Here is a 22,830-nt window from a genome sequence, read left to right as displayed (position 1 = left end):
AAAAGATAATTGAAATCTGCAAGTATCCAAACTTCCTGCAATTGTAGTTCGCATTAGCAACAAATAAAAACTTAAGTAATGACTTGTGTTATTTTAGAAAATGTGATTTAATAACATTGAGAAGAAACTTACTTGTGTTTTCTCTGGTAATCTTGGTGGTAAGTTAGAAACAAATTCCTCAAATTTGATATGTTTGTGTGCATGTTGTAGAAGTGCATCTGAAACTTGATTCTTATGCACCAAAATGATCTGAAAACCATGCCGATGCCGAAGGTCACTGAGTTCTGAGGCAAAGTTGACATCAGCTATAAAATGATCAAACTACAATTATTAGAAAGAATAAATTCTGATTGAAATCAATCTCTGCTATATTTTTAGCTTAAAAGACAGGAAAATATTTCTCTATGTTCATTCGTAGTACACATATATTGTCATTAGAAATTATAAAAGATACACAAATTTTAAGATCTAAGCAAGCGACATTTCATTGCGCCAACAATGACACTGACTTTCAGCATGCTATGTATTCCAGATTTTAAACCTAAAATTACTTAATGGAATATACCCTACATTACTTTTAATTAACGTCTTCTCACTGAGGAGATCAGACTAAGCTGCTATTCTAGTAACCTTTGCCCATGATCAGTTTTTCCCGATGTAATTAAATGTGTTTAAGTATATTGGTTACTTACAGGATACCAAAACAACAGTGGATGGAGCTGTGTGAGTATCAGCAAATCGCCTTAAACTTTGTCTAAGCTTGTCATCGGCAGCATTCTTTGCTGTTGCATTTATATGTGCAACTGTCACCTGCACCAAAAAAAAATATTTTTTAAACTTGGTTTTCATCACAACTTCATTACTAACGTGTATGTGCTCTATCTTACAATTACAATTTAGTGGAATGAAGCATAATAAGAGATGGTAATGTTAGCCTGCTAGATATCAATGTATTCAACCAATCTTGCCTGTTTTGGAACACACCTGATTTTGAATGTAGAATGGGGGTGCGTGTGTGGGGAGTGGGTTAGGGCTGAGTTGGGGTGAAGGGCTGTCCATTTTACTGCACGAGATACTTAGCAAGGTTCTGGAACTTTAAAATAGAAAGAGTTTTAAACTTAAGAATTTTTTTCAATCTGAAATTTGGCTTTCTGTTTTAAATACTAGCAACATAAAATCCTTAATATTTAGAAAACACAGTCACTAGTACAGGCAGATTATGCAGGTGACTTACCTGGCAATTATTAAGCTCCTGGATAACTTCCTTGTTCTCTTTGCTAATATCACACACACAAATGAATTCTGCCTCTCTGTGACCTTGGAAAAACTGTTGACGGATTCGCTGTACTATTGTCATGGCTGACCGTCCTGTTGGGACAGAGCAATTTTCTATATCCCAAAACACCCCAATAGGTGGTAGATTCTCCTGTTGTTGGCCTGGTATTGCTACATCAGATAATCCTGTTGAAAATTCACCAGAATTAGTGCCATATTTTCATGTATACTTTCTCAGTAACTTAAATTGCTAATGATTGGCATAGTTTTTTGAATACTAAGTTTCTGAATAAAGTAATACTAACATAAAGCTGCTCATAATTTACATTCAGCTTGGAACTCGTGTCAGCTTGAGCACTTAAACATGATTGCCTAGAAACTGCACCAGCTAACATCCTCCTTTATGCACAAATCTAATGAAAGACAGGCAAATGTGGAAGGTAAGCACTGGCTGCCTGCCTCTTAATCGCTGGTGGGAGTGCTCTGCTATGGAGAGGGAAAAGCCTGCCACTGGGCCCGGGGAACGTTACATAGGTTTTCTGTGTTTTGGATGTGGGCTTGGACTGTAGACTTTACTTTTCGGTCTTACAGATTTTTATATTATGTGTTTTTCACTGATCTGTCCCTTTTTCTGTGTGTGGGGGAGGAGCATTTGGGGTTGATGTGCCTGTTCTGTTTTTCTTCGTTTTTTTGCAGCGAGGAGGGATTTGGGGGTTGATGAGTATGTTGCCGCTCTTTTCTTTACCTGGTTTTGGTGGCTATCTGGGGAAGAAGAATTTCAGAGTTGTCTACTTTGATAATAAATGAAGCTTTGATCTTTGTTTTACCTGTTTGTTTCAAATTTCTGTAGAGGCCCCATGCATAAAGAAACATGAGGGTATTGTTCTGATTTGAAGGTTATGATCAGTAATCAGTGCAAGGACTACATAAGTAGATGGGCTGGTGAAGACGGCATGCCATATTTGCCTTAAAATGCTTCAGTCATTCTGTCAAGACACCCTAACAACACTGTTGGAAGGGGGATTCTGAAATTTAGATCCAGCAAGTCCGGATGGTGTGCGATTTGGAGGATGGAGTGTTTTCATCCACATGAAGTCCTTATCCACCTTGGTGGCAGAGGTCTTGGGTTTAGAAGGTATTGTGAGACTGCCATGGTAAGTAACTGCAGAACAATTTCCTACTTGTGCAAATTGTAGTGTCTTATGTTCTTATCCGTGGTATTTCTCAGCCTGTCCAGTTAATTTACTGGTTAATGGGGACCACACTGATAATATAGGATAAGCAGACAATGATGGCATATAACAATTACGTATTAGTAGTTAGCTTCTCCCTTGTTCAGCAAAGTCAATGCCTCATTCTTATATGCAACTTAATAACACAAGAGCAAATGTTGTCTTGATCTTGATGCATGCAGACATGAATTGCCTTAATTTTGTTTTTGAGTAAGAATCAAATAATGTGCATTCATCAGTGATTACACTGGATTCCGGTTAATTGGCCATGGGAAAATCGGTGCAACTACTTATTTGGGACACTATGCCACTTAATTGGGGCAGGATACTGTTGCCAAACAGTTTCTAACTAGCATCAGACGCATGCATTTGTGTGGCCAAAGGACACTACACCATACATGGAGTGAGCAGTTTTTAAATAGCGTCAGTTGCGTACGTTTGTATTATGTTATCCATCTGGGCCAATGGATGCTGATCCAAAAAGCAGTGATTTTGGATAATTCTGTTTTTTCATTTTGACTTTTAAAAAATTCAGACCCTTGCCAACATGTTGAATGTTACAGTAAAAATGAAGGTTTGGAGGATGCAACTGTTGAAAGCATTGTATCAAAATACCAAAGCAGGAAATATGAAGATCAGGGAAGTGATGATGACACATTTGAACTTGAGCTAGTGACTACACAGGATGCCAGGAAAGTTGTTGTTGGCACCAATTCATGCAGGAAGGCAATGAAAGCCATTCATTATTTGTACTAGGTGCACGAATTTTCTCCATTTACAGTTAATCAAAAGAACTCGCACTGTACAGTGGATGAATTCCTCCGTTGATAACTATTAAGAAATAACACACTGTTTAATAGTACTGTAATTGTATTGATAGTATTCTAATTTATCTGTATGCATAACTTGAAACTCAGTTAAATGGTAGTTTGCCTTTTTTATACATTTTTACCTATTTCCAGGAAACTTTGGCTAATTGGGGCAGCTGCTTAATTGAACCAAAAATATACTGGTCCTGATGTGTTCCAATTAACCAGAATCCACTGTATCTTCAATTTTGACCTTAGGATGCAAAGAAGATCATTGAAGAAGCATATGAATATGGCTGTGATTTGGACTAGGCCCAGAGGAATTCCTGCAATAATATTCTAGGGCTGGGATGAATGACCACTAATAACTGCAACTGACCTCTATAATGTATGGTATGACCAATGAATGGAGTATTTTTCTCCATGATGTCCATTTTACCATGGTTCCTTAATGAGTCAAGTGCTGAATTGTTATCAAGGGCAGTCAAATTTATGTCACTTCTTCAAACTTACTTGACCTCAGCCAACGTGTCAACAGGACCATTTAATTGAAGGTAGGCGAAGGAAAGGTGAGTTCCTGCTATTCCACATTATTCATTGCAGTTGACCTAAAACTTGATACACATGGTCAACAGGTGAAGAATGAATTGGGTTGGTTATGATGTCAAAAGGTCCATATTTCTGCTTTGCATGTGAAGATGAATAAACAATTTTAAAAAATTAATTTATGTAATTGATAATTGAGGGACCCTATTTGTATTATCTTTGCCACCTTGTAATCCATCTTGTAATTACAGCATGGATCATAAATTTACTGGATAATTACCTCTCCACAAGGCAATTTTGGCATGAAATTGTCAATATAGAATTTGAAAATTGAATGACACTGCATTATCACTAAAGCTAAGAATTGACATGAATGGGAAAGAATATTAAAGCACATACCATACTTCTGAGGCTGGAGGCCCAAATTTCCTGCTGTTAGGATTGGTGTCTCCGTCATTTGATCTTCATTCTGAGCACCATTGCACGTCGATATAGAAACTGGAACGGACTGAATTGGTGGGGGAATATTTGGCCAAATCTTTGTTGTATCCAAAACAGGACGCTTGGGTGACTGCAACAAAGATTAAAGAAATAAACTAAAGCTACACTTCAGATTTCATGGTAAGCAAGTTACTCAGAGAAAATTAAGCAAAATGGTTAATTCTGAAACCAGTTCAATATACAACAGATAATGTGTATGGCATAAATGAACCAAATACCACTACATAATATTTTCTGTTTTTACCTTTTTGCTGTTTGTAAATGCATATATGTTTTTCTGCATTGGTTCAACAGAAGTTTAACTGTATGCTTAAGAGTATTGTAAAGAACAGATAATGTAAAGATTATCAGCTTTGGTGCTGTTCAAATTAGAAGGGTCAGGCATAATGCTGCACACGGGAAGAGTACTATGTTACAAACTTGGGAATGAGCATATATTGGTGAAAATATGAGAAATAAATAACCAGTTAAAACCAAATGTTCAGCATATGACACACCACCTAAATAAATCTAATTTAGTTAGAAACAATTGTGTTTCGGCCTTTTTGAAGGACAGATGAGGCTAGAGCTGTGTGAAAGAACAAAAAAAAATGGACGAGTGGGATCTGAACATGTGGGGAAGGTGATTTTGCATATTAATACTATTGGTGTAACTATATCAAACACCATTCCCAAGTCTGCAGCATCTCATTACATGGCTGAATGGTATAAATGTACCATTAAAATCGCTCCACACAACTAATGAAAGCTGCATGTGAAATAAAAGAAATGCATCATACAAGCTGGACAAAATATTGAAAGTTAAAGGACTTAAGTTTTACAAGTAATTTGAAAAAAAATTATTTTCAAATCAAATATACTAACCTTATTTGCACAATCATCACAGCGATGTGAATTTTTCAGAAACATAGAAGGCACGTGCAAAGGTAAAGAGTTGGTGCAAACACGTTTTGGTTGGTCATCTTGATTCTCTTGGTTTTCCAAATGCCCACTAACTCTGCCAGTGAGCTCTGTGCAGGAAAAATGACTATTTGTGTTGTAGCTCTGATGCACAGGAACTTGATGCAGTTTTGAGACACTCGAATGGTAGGGTTGGGACTGTTTGAAGAGATTTCCACAACAAGATAGATTCTGGGAAAGGGGTGGCTGAAGCTGATAACTGGAGACAATGTTCTCAGTATAGGGGCTAGTCAAGTGGCATGGAGTTCCATCCAAAAGATGTTTAGCTGTAGTTGCTTTACAGTACTTTGTGTGGAAGGTAGGCATTGAACTTATTTGACATGTAACTGTTCCAGTATTTGTGTGTTCTGAAGCGTCATTACCAATTGAGTGAATGCAACCATTACCATTTTGAATTTGGATGAAACAATGCGGACAGCAACTAACTTTCCTGCCAGCTGACTGCTGCTTTGGAAAAGACTGAATGTCAGAAGGGGGAGTGTTTGCAAAGAAATTAGAATTAGCATGATGGGAGGGAAGGGGAACATGCTTCAATTCAAGTATGGGTTTGTTGGTCTCCATGTAATGTTTCTGGAAGAGCAAAAGACAATATATACTCAGAGTTAGTATCTTTTCACACAAACAAAGAAAGTAGCAAAGGAAATTCACACACAAGGTACTAGGGCCCACAAGGTTTATGAATATTTCTTTAAATAGTGATATTTAATTTTGTATTTCATAAACTAAATAACCATTTAATTTTGGTGCAAACTTAGTACAAATATAATGAAACAAAGATGAGGCTCTTGCATGTAAGGATTTATTTTCCCTCAATTTCAAGTTAGAGCAAAAAGTACACATGATACCTACCAATAAACATGTCCAAGGAAGCAATCTTGGTGAATAAAGACCACTTTTACTAGACTCCCCCACCATCCCAGTCACAGCAATAAGACTTCCCAATCCTCTGCTTAAGACAGCTAAGAATTCCTATTTTCCTTTCACACTGTAAATGCCCCAATTATGCACATTCATCACCTGTGGATTTAGATGCAAAGCCACTCAATGACTTAAAAGCAGGAATGCATACCAACTAAAATCAGCAGTTTCAAATCTTAAGAAAAATTATGGGACAATTAATACAGCAAGACATCAAAATCAGACAAAATAATTAAAAGGTATTCTCAAGACTATTGGAATGAGGGAGTTAATTACTGTTTAATTAAACTTGTAACATTTGCAAAGAAAAAGCATTTCAGGATGTATATTGTATACATTTCTCTGACATTAAATTGAACCTCTGAACCTTTGAATTAATAATTAAAAACTCACAAGGTATAGATCATAAATGCTTCACCTGTCATGGGAAAGAATGACTACATTGACAATGTCTGCTGATGAACTATGTTTAATTCATATTGCTGACATTAAACATATGCAGCAAAATTTAAACAAAGCAAATAAAAAACAAATTGAGTATATAATTTAAAACTTAAACATGAATGATTGTGATATAAAATCAACTCCATTAATTTCCTACGATTGCGACTTCAACATTCAGCTTCAACTTTGCAAGAATTATAAAAGCTTGATTTGTGCCAAATGTGAAATTTTATTCATGCAACTGTTATACTTTGCCAGAAAATATAAATATTTGATAATGGACAGTAACTTGTAAGATGGAACAATGAATTTACCGTTTTTTTACTGGACGGTAATATCTGTTCAACTGTTGAAAAGCAATTTGAGATTTTCCAGAGCCACTGTTTAGAAATGTCACCATCATCATCATCAGGTAGATTTAGGCATCCAACAGGCCTACTGCAAAAGGAATTCTCCTTTCTGTTGCCATCCATCATACAGCCTTACATACTTCCTCAGCATCCTTTCATCTGTCTTTCCTTTCATTCTTCTCCCCTGTTCTGTAAAAAGGAAGAATACTTTCTTGAGAAGGAAATCATGGAATAGCAACAGTAATTTTCTGTATTTGGCTTTTCTCTATTCTCATTTATGACCGCGCAGCTTTTGGTTATTACATTGTTCCAGTGAAGCTCAAGCAAAACTCAAGAATCTGCACCTTCCCAATCTTGCAGCTGGTTATGTAAGAGTCATTCAGACTTAATTGTCAACTACACTTTCAGATTCATTTATTATTTTTTACTTACCCCAGACCCACCTTTGATCCTTTATTTATCTATTAGCATTTGACTCAACTTTTGTTGTTGCATCTTTCTTGCCATTCACTTTTAGATCTTCCCTGCTTTTTATTTACTTTTCTGTCTCACCTTTTTACTGCATCTTATCCAGTTCTGATCTTTTTAAAAAGTATCAGTCTGAAACTTTACATCTGTTCACCTTCTTACAAAATGCTGTCTTGAGTGTACTTATACAAGTGTCAATTAAGATGTAGACTTAGACCTTAAGGCATCAGAGCAAACTTGAACAACGAATGCATAAAAGCTGTATAGATTTATAAAACAGTTAAACATAGTATAATCCATGAAACTGCAGACGATTGCTTCAGGGTATTACCATTAATGTTTGCATAAACTAGCGAAAAGCTATGTCATGCAATATTAATCACAAGTCAACTAATGAATGATTTTCATTTGTAAACCAAACTAATGTAACTTGTGCTAATTGTGTTTCCAAAGGTATATTTAGTGGCAAAGCATCCAGAGAAATCAGTCATTAAAATATCTTCAATCCTGAAACTCTTTGGAAAACTTGAAAATAAAAAGAAAACTTAAAACGATTGCCTGATTGAGTGGTGAACGCAGATACACTCTCATTTCAGAATTACTTGGATGAGTACCTGAGATTACAAAGCATAAAAGGCTATGGATCAAGTTCCAGAAACAGAAGTAGTTTAAATGGGTAATTGACGTCAGTATGGGCATTGTTGGCAAAAGGCTTAGTTTGGTCTCTGACTCAATGTCAAATTCTTCCATAGACTGAAATTTGGCTAGATTGCTTTATTTACATAACATTCAGAACAACTCAAAAGGAAATACAAGCACAAATAAAACAATATATAAATACAAATTCTGATTAATTTGCACATTATGATATGGCAGAATAAAGCACATTTCAAGTAGGACAATAGAGATGCAAAATAATTCAGCAGTTTACAATGATCCTCTTACTTACTAAACATTGATTTGTCTTCTGCTCAAATGTATCTCACACACCTTAGTGATTCTAACATACAAGATTAAAGTTATGTGTTTTATATACTATATGAGGTCAAATACAATCAGCTAAATATCAATCGCTGATATGAATATTTTCCAACATCTTGAAAAGTATTTCAGACTTAAAAGGATCTGGATTAGTTGGGCAGTGTGTTGATTTATGAGATATGGAATTATTGTGAAGAAATGCAAGACAATGATACATAAGGGAAATAAGACTTAAAATAACTATGTCTCTAGAGGATTTGATTGGCTCCACTGGTTACACTGTCAACGCCTCCTGAATGTTGAGGTTCAAAACACATTAATGTCTTGAGCATATTAGCTATAGAATGTCAGAGATGCGTTGTTTTGGGTGGAACACCAAACTGCCAAAACATAATACAAAAATAGATGAAAAATACTGTAGATTGTATATGATTTGAATAACAGTTCTTCTAGTGACATGGTCAACATTTCTTCCTCAAATAATACCACCAGAACAAATTATCTGAAAAATTCTTAATATATTGCTTCAGAGACCAGAATCATAATCAGGTTTATTACCATTGACAGACAGTATATGAGGTAGTGGTCAGAGGTTCATGGACCATTCAGAAATCTGATGATGGAGCTGGAAGAAAGCAGTTTCTAAAACCTTGTGAGTCTCCTCAGATTCGTGTACTTCCTTTCTGATGGCAGTGATAAGAGGGCATGTCCTGCATTCTGAGGGTTCCCAATGATGAATGCTGCCGCCTTGAGCCAGTGCTTTTGAAGATGTCCTCCATAGCGGGGAGGCTATGCTCATGATAGAGCTGATTGTGACTGTGATGCAACTACTCAGAATGCCATACATGGGACATCTATAGAAATTTGCTACAATCCTTAGTGGCATACCAAATCTTCTCGAACTTAAATGAAGTATAACCAGTGGTTCTACACATACAGTCCATGCCTATAGATATATTACATATTACAATTTTCTACTGGTATCCAATCAAAGTAGTAGTTCAGCATTATAATAGTAACTACTTCCAAACAGAATGTATTGGCTATTAAGTGCCTTGAAATTCTCTTACAATAATGTGCTGCATCAATAAATGTTATTGATTTTTATGCCACAAAATACTGGTCACAGATTGGCCAGCTCGCTGAAATCAGCAATATATTGGAAGTAAAAGGAAAGTCTTTTTGGATCCCACAGGTGACCTGAAATACTTTATATCTAAGTTAAGGCTTTACAGACTTAAAAGTCATATACTACTGGTATTTATCATAAGCAACGTATCAACAAGGAGAAACGACACAGCTTGAGATTTTATTTCTTGATTTCAGCATCTGCAGTCTCTTCTGGCTCTTGAGATGATTTAATCTGCATGACAACTGAAATGTGGTCTGTGTTTACTCGAAAAGAAGTAACATTCTACCTTAATAGAACATTCAAATTTGTTAAATTCTATAAACCAGTTAACAAAACTCAAGTATGCAAGAGGGAAGTTGTACAGGCTAACTTGTGCAGTGGTTGGTGAATGGATGTACTAAACTATACAATTTAGTGAAAACAGATAGTTGAGAGGAAATATTAAATAAAACATTGGCTAAACATTTGAGTGAATGGAGTGACCCCGACTTGCTCAGTTATGACTTTCTGTTCCGACTAAATCTGACTGCAACTTTTACACAAATATTTTGAACATTTTTTTTCCCTAGCCAGAATTTAGTTTTTGATCAGACATCCAAATTTATCAAACCATTACAGGATAAAGTGGGTGGCATGGTAGAGATCCAAAGGAGGTGTAAGGTGCTCCTTCCCTCCGCTAGCCTGCAGGTCACACTTGGGCAAAGTATACCGTTTGCTTAGCCCCCTCGATCAGGATCACATGAAGCCATGGGAGCAGGCTTATATGGTTATATTAGCAGCTGGTGCCTATCCCAAATCCTGGTTATACAATCACTGATGCCACACGGACAATCACTGAAGAGTATTGATCATGGCTGAGGTCATCCGTTTTGTAAAGATGCTACTCAGAAGGCAATGGCAAACCATTTCTGTAGAAAAATTTGCCAGGAACAATCATGCTCAGGAGACCATGATTGCCTACATCATATGACATGGCATATAATGATGATGAACTTTCTGTAATTGATACACAAGCCTCCAGAACTATACAACAACCGGTATTTTTTGACAAGTTTAATTGAGCCTATCACCGCAGGAGATCACTGGTTAAAACCTCAGATAACTCTGCCATGGACGGACCCAATCCTGGCTGCAAAAGTAGCTATGGGGCTGGCAACCCCTTCTCGTAATAACCCAGTGCTACAGAAACACCAACAGAAGCTCCAAAGACTTCATCCCTGGGAGGGAAAGGATCTTTGCTTCGAAGATGTATGAAGTTATGTGGTGAAAGCCAGAAGTCTGTGGAAACCACAGGGCTGATCAGCTTTCTATCATCCAGGACCACCACCAGACTGGCCCAGGACAGGGGACTCTGGCGAGCTGCTGTTGGCGACCTATCTTCCAGTTGGGTGACAGGGCTTAAGAAGAGAAAAACCTTAGATGGGATTATGTAATACTGTTGTAATATTTTTGAATTACAAAATCATAATTATTCTTAGTTCAACTTTCAGTTGGTTACAAACTAAAGTAACAAGACATTGTTATCTGATAGTACAAAATACTTTCAAGACACCATAATGGCAAACTTTTGTAGAAGGAAACAGTCTAGCATATCAGAACAGACTGAAAAATTAAATGCATAAGTACACTGATTAAGCTACAGCATTCGTTGTACCTCAGTGGCAGAATATGTAAGTTTGAATAGGAAAGTTGAGCTCAAAACACCAAAAGAAAAAACCTGAACCCACTACTGAGGATGCTCCTTATGAATTGTACATTAAACTTAAATAAAATTTTTTAAAAAGTTTTGAAAAGAGCAGTAGCATATTCCTCAGTATCCTGAACAACATTTATTTTTCTTGCCTATACCATGTACATACATGTTACATCAATTATTATACCTTTAGATTGCTAGTATAACCTTAGGTTGCAAAAGGTATTATATAAATGCAAATCACATTTTCGCTTTTATCCCCCCCCATAGGTGCAAAGCACCACATTTCCCTATATAAAATATTTGAGATCAAGTTGATATTGCTTTTGTTCACAGTGACGTTATAAATAAACTAAAATGTTTATCTCAACTAATAACTCGTGTTTAAACTATTTACTTAGCACTTGGGATTCCTTTTTCTGGATGGCAATGCTAACTGAATCAGCTATAAAATATACATATGAATATGAATTGCTGATTGTTATTTTTCTACCCAAGAGCAAATGATTAGTGTTTCATTGAAAATAAACCAAGTATTAAAGCATTATTTCTAAAACAGTAATTATACAGAGAATACCCAGAAAATACAATGTACACTAACTGAACATAAACATCTTAACACATCATAGCAGACTTAAAATTCGGAAATAAAAGAAAAGATACAGCTGGGAAGATGAAGAAATAAGGGAAAATGAGATTTATAAGATTGTTCTGTTGGAAGCCAGCATGGACCTGAATGGCCTCCCTCTTAGTCAGTGTGTACTAGTGACACCTCAGATAATGGTGTCACTTCTGCTGATGTACTGCTTCAGTTTCCTTGCACGTGCCAAAGATACCATAGAGTCATAGAACACTACAGCACAGAACCAGGCGCTTCGGCATTCTCGTCCGAACCGAACTATTAATATGCCTAGTCCCATCGACTTGCATCATGTGGTTGAGCAGCATGTGATTGAGCTCACTAGATCAGCAATTCAGGATTAGGTGTTGTCTAATGAACCAGATATGATTAGGGATTTAAGGTAAAGGAAACCTTAGGAAACAGTGATCATAATATGACAGAATTTACCCTGCAATTTAGGAAGGAAAGGCTAAAGTCAGAAGTATCAGTATTACAGTGGAATAAAGGGAATTACAGAGGCATGAGAGAGAAGCTGGACACGAGCAGGGATGACAGCAGAGCAGCAATGGCTGAAGTTTCTGGGAGCAATACGGATTAGGCAACTGTGGCTGACAAGGGAAGTCGAATACATCGTAAAAGCAGAAGAGAGGTCAGAGAGCGAAAATTAGTGGGAAGTTCGAGGATTGGGAAATTTTTAAAAACCATCAGAAGACAACTGTAAAAACACTACGGGAAAAGATGAAATATGAAGGCAAGCAGTCAAAAATGATACCAAGTTTTTTCAGATATGTAAAGACCAAAAGAGAGGCGAGAGTAGATACTGGACCACTGAAAAATGACGCTGGAGAAATAGTAACAGGGAACAAGGAAATGGCGGATGAACGGAATAAGTATTTTGCATCAGTCTTCAAGGTGGAAGATACTGGTAGTGTCCCTGAAGTTCGAGAGTGTCCAGGGACAGAAGTGAGTGCAGTTGCCATTACTAGAGAGATGGTGCTAGGGAAACTGAAAGGTCTGAAGGTAGATAAGTCACCTGGACCTGATGGACCACACGCCGGGGTTCTAAAAGAGGGAGCTGAAAAGACTGGGGGCATTAGTGATGATCTTTCAAAAATCACTAGATTATGGCATTGTTCTGGGGGGGGGGGCTAGAAAATTGCAAATGTCACTCCACTCTTCAAGAAGGGAGAGAGGCAGAAGGAATTTATAGGCCAGTTAGCCTGAACTCCGTGGCTGGGGAGATGTTGGGAGATGATTGTTAAGGACGTGGATTCAGGGTACATGACAAAATAGGCCTTGGTTACATTGGTTTCCTGAAGGGGGAATCTTGCCTGATAAATCTGTTGAAATTCTTTGAATAACAAGCAGGATAGAGGAAGGAGAATTGGTGGATGTTGTGTACTTGGATTTTCAGAGGGCCTTTGACAAGGTACTGCACATGACGCTGCTACATAAAATAAGAGCCCAAGGTGTTACATGAAAGTTACTAGCATGTACAGAGCATTAGCTGATTGGCAGGAGGCAAAGAGAGGGAATAAAGAGAAGGATTTTGGCCCGAAACGCTGACTGTACTCTTCTCCCAGGTGCTGCCTGGACTGCTGAGTTCCTCCAGTATTTTGTGTTTGTTGACAGACAGAACCTTTTTGGATTGGCTGCTGGTGACTAGCGGTTTTCCACAGGGGTCTGTGTTGAGACTGCTTTTTACATTGTATGTCAACAATTTGGATGATGAAATTGATGGCTTTGTGGCTAAATTTGCAGATGAGACAAAGATAGGAGGAGGAGCAGAGAGTGTTGAGGAAGCAGAGAGGCTTCAGAAGGACTTAAACAGATGAGGAAAATGGGCAAAGAGATGACAGATGGAATACAGTGTTGGGAAGTGTGGGGTCATGCTCTTTGGTAGAAGAAATAAAAGCATAGACTATCTCCTAAACAGGGAGGAGATTCAAAAATCTGAGGTGCATAGGGATTTGGGAGTCCTCGTACAGGATTCCCTAAAGGTTCGTTTGCAGGTTGAATTAGTGTTAAGGAAGGCAAATGCAATGTTAACATTCATTTGAAGAGGACAAGAATATAAAAGCAAGGGTGTTCTGATGAGGCTGTACAAGGCACTGGTGAGGCCTCACTTGGGAATATTTTGAGCAATTTTGGGCCCATTATCTAAGAAGGGAGGTGCTGACATTGGAGACGGTTCTGAGGACGTTCATCAGAATGATTCTGGGAATGAAAGGGTTATCATGAGCAGCGATTGAAGGCTCTGGGCCTGAACTCACTGGAGTTTAGAAGAATGAAGGGTCATCTCATTGAAACCTATTGAATGTTGAAAAGCCTAGACAGAGCTGATGTGAAAAGAATATTTCCTATAGTGGGTGGGTCTCAGACCAGAAGGCACAGTCTCAGAATAGAGGGACATCCATTCAGAACAGATGAAGAGGAATTTCTTTAGCCAGGGAGTGGTGAATCTGTGGAATTCATTGCCACAGGTGGCTGTGGAGGCCAGGTCACTGGGTGCATTTAAGATGGAGGTTGATAGGTTCTTGATAACCCTTCTTTTGAAGAGATTCAGGGTTAATTCTCTTGTCTGCCTCAGAGCCTTCTCCATAGCAAGAGTTATTGTTGAACAAAACTCCCTTCCCCAAGGAGCTATGCTTTGAGTCTGTGGAATTCTCAGAAAACAGCTCCAATCGCTCCTTCAATTATTTATGATGCCTTGTATGAAAACTGCTGTGCTTGGATTTCTTTCAACTGGTATCTACTGTTTCAGTACCATTAGCCTCCAAATAACATGGTGTTGTTTCAACTCTTTCAACTCCTCATTCGTTAAGCTTTCCCCTGGAGATACAGCAGCTCTTCCATGCACTCTGCAACTCCATCCAGTTTGCTTGTGACACAAACTGGGCAATGCCACTAGTGTAAGCTCGCTTCCTCCCCCCCCCCCCAACAATGCAGCTACATAACTCCAGTCACAACTTCCGCCACTGTTTATACAAACAACACACATAAAAGTTGCTGGTGAACGCAGCAGGCCAGGCAGCATCTCTAGGAAGAGGTACAGTTGATGTTTCAGGCCAAGACACTTCGTCAGGACTAAATGAAAGAAGAGATAGTAAGAGATTTGAAAGTGGGAGGAGGAGGGGGAGATAATGATAGAAGACAGGAGGAGGCAGGATGGAGCCAAGAGCTGGACAGGTGATTGGCCAAAGGGATATGAGAGCATCATGGGACAGGAAGCCTAGGGAGAAAGAAAAGGGGGGGGGGAGAAGCCCAGAGGATGGGCAAGGGGTATAGTCAGAGGGACAGAGGGAGAAAAAAAAAGTGTATATAAATAAATAAATACCGGAGTGTGGCTTCATCTTCACAGTAGAGGAGGTCGTGGATAGACATATCAGAATGGGAATGGGACGTGGAATTAAAATGTGTGGCCACTGGGAGATCCTCCCCCTCGTACCCTATCCGGTATTTATTTATTTATATACACACATTATTTTTCTCTCTCTCCTTTTTCTCCCTCTGTCCCTCTCACTATACCCCTTGCCCATCCTCTGGGCTTCCCCCCCCCCACCTTTTCTTTCTCCCTGGGCCTCCTGTCCCATGATCCTCCCATATCCCTTTTGCCAATCACCTGTCCAGCTCTTGGCTCCATCCCTCCCCCTCCTGTCTTCTCCTATCATTTTGGATCTCCCCCTCCCCCTCCCACTCCCACTTTCAAATCTCTTACTAGCTCTTCTTTCAGTTAGTCCTGATGAAGGGTCTCGGCCCGAAACGTCGAATGTACCTCTTCCTAGAGATGCTGCCTGGCCTGCTGCGTTCACCAGCAATTTTTATGTGTGTTGCTTGAAATTCCAGCGTCTGCAGATTTCATGTTTGTGACTGTTTATACAAATGTAGGCAACTTCCATCCAGGATGCATTGAAAGTTAATAAGCACTGAAATTAGATATGCACGTAGGTCATGAGCTAGATAATAGACGTTTGTCAGAGCGTACACCAACTTATTGGAGAAGCTATCAATGATCAATGTCATGCACCAACGGTGCTTTGCGCTTAAAAGTTATTTTACTTGTGGTAACATTACAATGTTGGGCAAAAATTTGAAATAAACCACTGCTGTAAAATTATAAACCCTCCCAGATTATACACAGGTGCTCTTTAGAAAGCCCCTTCATTGCGCATGAATTTTCTGCATGATAGATTAGCAAAGACTTTGGTCAAGATCTCCTTCAATATTATCCCCTCACACCCCCAGCAGGGTTGTCAAGTGGTCTTTGGAGGCTCAAACCTTGCGCGCATGATTTTCCAGAGAGGAAAAAAAAATCCCATTTGTATCGTAGAGCAGCTGCTATCTTTGAAGATGACTTTGAGTCTGGCAGGGTACCCACAGGCTGCCGGCTATCAGCATTAACAGCTTCACTGTTAATGCAAATGCCATGCAACACACTGAAGAACCATCCTCAGCTAGTGTGAATAGTTTAGTCACTGATCCTTTGTCCTCTAGTTCACGCATGTGAGTAAAGATGCTCTTGGCTTTCTCCATGAATTTGAAGGCATGTAGTGGTATGTTTGTTCTTCCACACATGCATAATCTGTCCTCCATCTTCTCCACAATCTGCTCCTTGAATTTATAAGTGTGGTTTTATATCTTGTCAGGATTCCTCAGAACTATTTGGTCAACATAACTAAATTAAAACCTTACCCTATATCTATTTTGTTCTACTGTGAATGCCTGCAAGAAAATGAATCTCAGGGTAGTATATATGCACTTTGATAATAAATTTACTTTGAACTTGGGATTCTCTAGGAAGGAAGGTTACATATTTTGATATTTTGTATACTGTTTTGATAAATTATCAAAACCATTTGCCACATTTAAAATTTTGTTTTTATAACAACATATCAGATGCTGCAGACTCGATTCCTTCTGCAATTCCCCGATGGTAACATTCTGCAATGGTCTGTTCTATTTCATAAAGCTATGTGACTGTGGCCTAAGATCTCTGGGTTGACATTTGCAATCAATCTAAAGTTTCAAGAATCAACTGTGGAACATATGCAAAGACAACAAAATGTTACTGAATTGTCATTAGCAAGATAGCAATATTGCAATGGAGCTTCATTGGCTGAGTGAACATGTTCAAGTTGTCTCTGTTCAAGAAGCAGAATGACTGATTATTGAAAAGGTGAATTGTTGAGTTGATAACCTTAAACAAATTTATTTTTGTTTTTATATTTTTCAGAACATATATTTCCAAGCCAAAAATGCTGTAATGAATTAGTGCTTTGCAAGGTTAGCACTAATAGTGTAATTCATTTATTACTTTATTCCTGATTTTCCTTCAATTCATTAATCAGAACATTCAAAGTTCAAAGTAAATTTATAATCAAAGTACAACATATACAACCCTGAGATTCATTTTCTTGTGGGCATATTTAATAAATCCATAACAGATTAACAACCATAATAGAATTAATGAAAGACTGCACCAACTTGGGCATTCAACCAGCGTGCAAAAGACAACTGCGCAAATAATAATAAGAAATGATTAATAATGATAAATAAATAAGCAATAAATATTGAGAACATGAGATAAGAGTTCCTGAAAGTAAGTCCATTGGTTGTGGGAACATTTCAATGATGGAGCAAGTGAAGTTACCCCCTTTGGTTCAAGGGCCTAAATGAGGAGGGGTAATAACTGTTCCTGAACCTGGTGGTTTGAATCCCTGTGGCTCCTGTACCTTCTTCCTGATGGCAGCAGCGAGAAGAGAGCATAGCCCAGGTGATGGGGGTCCCTGATGATGGATGCTGCTTTCCTGTGACAGCGCTTCATATAGATGTGCTCAATGGTGGGGAGGGCCTTACCTGTGATGGACAGGGCCACACCTACAATGGACAGGGCCATACCTACTCCTACTTGTAGGATTTTCTGTTTAAGGGCATTGGTGTTTCCATACCAGGTTGTGATGCAGCCAGTCAATATACTCTCTACCACACATCTATAGAAGATATCAAATACAAGTGGCGTAAGTATTATAATTACTTTTTGGCAATCTTCTGACTTCCTCATCAAATTGTTTTTTTTTGATGTATAGATTCAAAAAGAAAAACTTAAACTCTGTAGTCTTGATCATTATTCACCTATAAAGCTGAGAGGAGGAACAAAGTGACGATGGTGCTCAATGGCAACTCCTTTGCTTTCATCTTCGGAAACAGCTCTGTTTCTATCTTTGATGTCTTTTCCTTTTCAAGGTTCTTTTGAAGACCCTGACCTGGAGTTACACTCTGACTTTGGCTCTTTGCGAGAATGGGATCCGCTCTCAGGGACTGACAACCAGACACTTTTTGATATCCCAGGGACATGGCTGGAAGACTAGCATATTATCGTGGCTCTGGAGACAGGCTGATTCAAGGCCGGTGCCCCTGACTGAGGCGTCACGGGAGACCACGGAACATCAGGAGCAGCGGGTTAGCTATGTGTCCAGAGACATGAGCTCTGGGGCCGATTCACTGGACGCAGAGCTCGAAAAAAGCGACACAAGAGACTTTTAACATCATAAATCAGTGAGTTGCTTGTTATGTCTCCCCTCTTGCTGTGAAATGAGGACTCCCCTTTTTCCTTTATTGGGGAGAAAGAGAGCCTGTGGTATGTCAAATTATCCGGTTAACAAGTAGTCTTTGAGATACTGCAAGTCTGTGTCTTTATTGATGTTTTGCTACATGCTTGAGTGCTCGGTGGAGGGTGCAGACGCTTTATTGTTGACTGGAGGGGGGGGTGTTGCCTTGCTGCTGCTTGTGTGTGGGAGGGGGTGCTGGGAGGTGCTTTGGGATTCTAACGTTTAACTGTCATTCATTCTTTGGGGCACTCCTCTGTTTTTGTGGATGTTTGCGAAGAAAAAGAATTGCAGTATGTATAACGTAGACATTTCTCTGATATTAAAAGTACTTATTGAACTTTAATGACATTAAAAAGATACCCTTTTACTGGTTCACATACACTTCCAATAAAAGTAAAAGAATGGTCATCGGTAGAAATAAGCCACGTCAACCTCTCTTCTAAACTTAAGGGAAATTTGCAAGTTTATTTCACCTTAGTGATCAAATCTGATTATTCTCAATCTGTATACTTTGACACCAAATTAAGAAGACTGGTATCATGGTAAGTGGAAAACCAAAAATAATTTTCTAGAATATCTTGCAATATAGATGTAATTTCTCAAGTCAGGAATGTGCTATTAAGGAAGTAATAGCAGGGGATATTCAGAAAATCATAAAAGGATAAGGCAGAATTGTTGACCCCAGTCAATTTGGATTGGCAACAATGTCACTTCCAAGATCTCCAAAAACACAGGTGCATCACAGGGCTGTGTGCTTAGACCCCTGCTCTACTTGCTTTACACCTATGACTGTGTGGATAAGCACAGATCCAATACCATATTCAAGTTTCCTAATGACACCACTGTTGTGGGCCAAATCAAAGGTGATGATGAATCAGCATACAGGAGGGAAACTGAAAATTTGGCTGAGTGGTGTCCTAACAACAACCTCTCACTTAATACCAACTAGACCAAAGAACTGACTGTAGACTCCAGGAGAGGGAAACCAGAGATCCATGAGCCAGTCCTCATTGGAAGATCAAAGGTGGAGAAGATTAGCAACTTTAAATTCCTATGTGTTACTCTTTCAGGGGACCTGTCCTGAACTAGCATGTAAAGAGTCTGCAGAGATTCCTCATGATGTCTAAAACTTAAAACTTCTATAGATGTGTAGTGGAGAGCGTATTGACTGGTTGTATCACAGCCTGGAATGGAAGCACCAATGCCTTTGAACAGAAAATCCTATAAAAAGGTAGTGGATTCAGCCCAGTACATCATGGCCAAAGCCTCCCATTCATTGAGCATATCTATATGAAATGCTGCTGTAAGAAAGTAGCATTCATCATCAGAGTTCACCACCATGCAGGCCATGCCGTTTTCTTGCTGTTGCCATCAGGTAGAAGGTACAAGAGCCTCAGGACTCGTACCACCAGGTTCAAGAACAGATTCTGTCCCACAACCATAAGGTTCTTGAACAAAGGGCAGAACAACATGCACTTGCCCATTGAGATGTTCCACAACCAGTGATCTCACTTGAAGAAACACACACAAAATGCTGGAGGAACTCAGCAGGCCAGGCAGCGTCTATAGAAAAGAATAAACAGTTGACGAAGAACTGGAGAAAAAAGATGAGAAGTCAGTGTAAGATGGTGAGGGGAGGAGAGGAAGAAATACAAGGTAGTAGGTGATAGATGAAACCGGTGGGGGGGGGGGTGAGGGAAAGAGATAAAGGAGGAACCTGATAGGACAGAAGGCCATCGAAGAAAGGGAAGGGGGAGGAGCACTAGAGGGAGGTAATGGGCAGGTAAGGAGATAAGGTGAGAGGGGTAAATGGTAATAGGAAATGGTGAAGGAAAAGGGGGAGGCATTACTGGAAGTTCGAGAAATTGGTTCATGCCATCAAGTTGGAGACTATCCAGACGGAATATAAGATATTGCTCCTTCAACCTGAGTGTGGCCTGATCACAGCAGTAAAAGAGGCCATGGAGTGAAACGGTGGAATGGGAGTGGGAAGTAGAATTAAAATGGGTGGCCACTTTTTCTGGCAGACAGTGTAGGAGCTCAGAGAAGGATTTTTTATCTTGTTATATCATGTTCTCAGTATTTATTGCAATTTATTCATATTTGCACTTGCACAGTTTGTTGTCTTCTGTACTTTAGTTGATTTTACATTTATCCTGTTATAGTTACTAGTCTATAGATCTTCTGAGTATGCCCACAGGACAAAGAATCTCAAGGTTGTATATGGTGACTTACGTACTTTACTTTGACTTTAAATCAACATAGGTACAGTATATCAAATTTACTAATTTTAATAGAGGTCTTTGAGAAGTAACATCAAGGGTGGATGGGGGGGAAGGAGTGGATATTTTAAAACTCTGATAATTCAGCACTTGATTGCTGACAAATTCTGATGGTCTGGTATCTGACTCGCTCATTAGTCTGAAATATGAGCTGGGGACTAGAGTTCAAGCAGGGTCTGCAGCCGGGGACTAGAGCTCAAGCAGGGTCTGCAGCCAGATCCAGAGGTCTGGAGTGTGGCTGGTGCCAGCTTGTGTGGGCTAGCTGTCAGGCTGGGGTCTAGGTTGAGATCCTGAACACCTAAGGACAGGAACTTTGGTAAATCTGCATTTGGAGCCAGGGTCTGGGTTATTTGTACATCTGTAGTTCCATTTAAAGTCACTGGGTTCATTGCAAAATGTATATTACTGTATTACTTTAAACAAAAATAAAACAATGTGGTTAGTTATTGATGAGATGCATCAAAATAGTCCAAAAATCCAGTAGTCCAACACCACCAAAGTCTTAAGGTTACCAGATTACTGAAGATTTAATGGATTTGGATTTCGACAAAATGTTGTACAACAAAGTAAGGATTTTTATAAGGGTAACATTATCATGGACAGAGAACTGGTTAAGTGGCAGAAAACATTAAGAACAAAATGATCATTTTCAAAAGGGGAAGATGCAACTGTCAAGAGTTCAAAAAGGCCAATACTCTCTACAACTTGCGTTTGCAATTTAGAGAAAGGAACAAGCACTTTTTAAAATTTGCTGATAGTGCAAAATAGGAAAAAATTGCAGGGACGCAAAGTTTATAAATGAACGCAGATGGACTGAAGATGTAGACAGATGAAAGATATGAGGGTAAACTACATTGTTCAAAAGAACAGAGAAGCAAAATACCATGCAATCAGATTGAACACAAGCACAAGGAATTCTGCGGATGCTGGAAATTCACAACACACATCAAAGTTGCTGGTGAACACAGCAGGCCAGGCAGCATCTCTAGGAAGAGGTACAGTCGACATTTCGGGCTGAGACCCTTCGTCAGGACACAACCTAGTTTACTTTTGCACTGTGTAATTCTAAATAAATATTTGTTTTTGTTTGTAACATAATAAATTTTTGACTTGCATTGCACTGCTACCACAAAACAAATTTCAAAACATAATGTTATCAGATCATTACCTGATTCTGACTAATAATTACTGGTGTTCAGATATCACACAATAAAAACACAAATTTAGCATGAAATTAGGAAGGTGCAGGAAAATGGACAGAAGTAGCGAACTCTGGTGACAACTACACAGGGATTTAGTGAGATCACACCCTAATACCTTTCTGTCTCCTTTTTAAAGGAAGGATATACTTGTCATGGGGAGTGCAGAGAAGGTTCCCTGCATTGATCCTCAGGATGATGCGGGTTTTTAGCAAATCGGATATGTATGAAGAGTTTAGAATCATGGGCGGTGATCTTATTGAAACAGATTCGGCGTAGCTTGATAGAATACATGCTATGAGGGTGTTACTACTGATGATGAAATCAGCATTGTTTGAGGATAAAGGGTCTCAAGTTTAAGATTAAAATGAGGCCGTTTACTTTTTTTTGCCCAAGAGTGGTATATTAATCACTGGGATGCTCTACTCGAGAGGACAGTGGATGCTGAGTCATTATGCGTACTCAAAACTATTAAATGTGATTTTTGGACTAAAGAGGAATCAAAAGGTATGGGGAACAGGAAGGAAATTAGAATTAAGATCAACGATTTATTCGTTCACGCTGTTATTGAATAACAGCGCAGGATCAAACTTCTTCTATGAATCACCGTTTCTAAGTACATCTTTGGAAGCAAAATTCCAACTGTGTATTTTTATTTAAAGTTTCGACTGCATTTCACAAACAGGTCAAAATTTACTTCTGAAATCCAGGCTGGAGAGAAATCACTCCCCATTGGGTATAAGATGCCGTTCGAATGGAAACAACGCACAGCATCCCATAAAAACAAGATATTGTGCAGATGCTGGAAAT

At 38.8% G+C, this 22,830-nt stretch overlaps 1 protein-coding gene across 2 annotated transcripts in view; it reads right to left on the bottom strand.

Annotated features, from left to right (window-relative positions):
* LOC134352027 (meiosis regulator and mRNA stability factor 1) overlaps positions 1-22,830 on the bottom strand; it is a 68,009-nt gene that overhangs the window by 44,597 nt on the left and 582 nt on the right. For both annotated transcript variants that reach the window (XM_063059084.1, XM_063059085.1), the window contains exons 2-7: positions 7,000-7,224; positions 5,228-5,893; positions 4,262-4,433; positions 1,235-1,461; positions 693-810; positions 133-305 (exon numbers count right to left, since the gene is read on the bottom strand). In XM_063059084.1, coding sequence (XP_062915154.1) covers positions 133-305; positions 693-810; positions 1,235-1,461; positions 4,262-4,433; positions 5,228-5,893; positions 7,000-7,161 — 1,518 coding nt within the window. In that variant the 5' untranslated portion in view covers positions 7,162-7,224. The remainder of the gene's footprint in view (positions 1-132; positions 306-692; positions 811-1,234; positions 1,462-4,261; positions 4,434-5,227; positions 5,894-6,999; positions 7,225-22,830) is intronic.

Source organism: Mobula hypostoma, chromosome 9 (genome assembly GCF_963921235.1).
Source record: "Mobula hypostoma chromosome 9, sMobHyp1.1, whole genome shotgun sequence".
NCBI lineage: Eukaryota > Metazoa > Chordata > Chondrichthyes > Myliobatiformes > Myliobatidae > Mobula > Mobula hypostoma.
The sequence above is the reverse complement of the archived record's forward strand: the minus strand, read 5'-3'. Positions and strand labels throughout refer to the sequence as shown.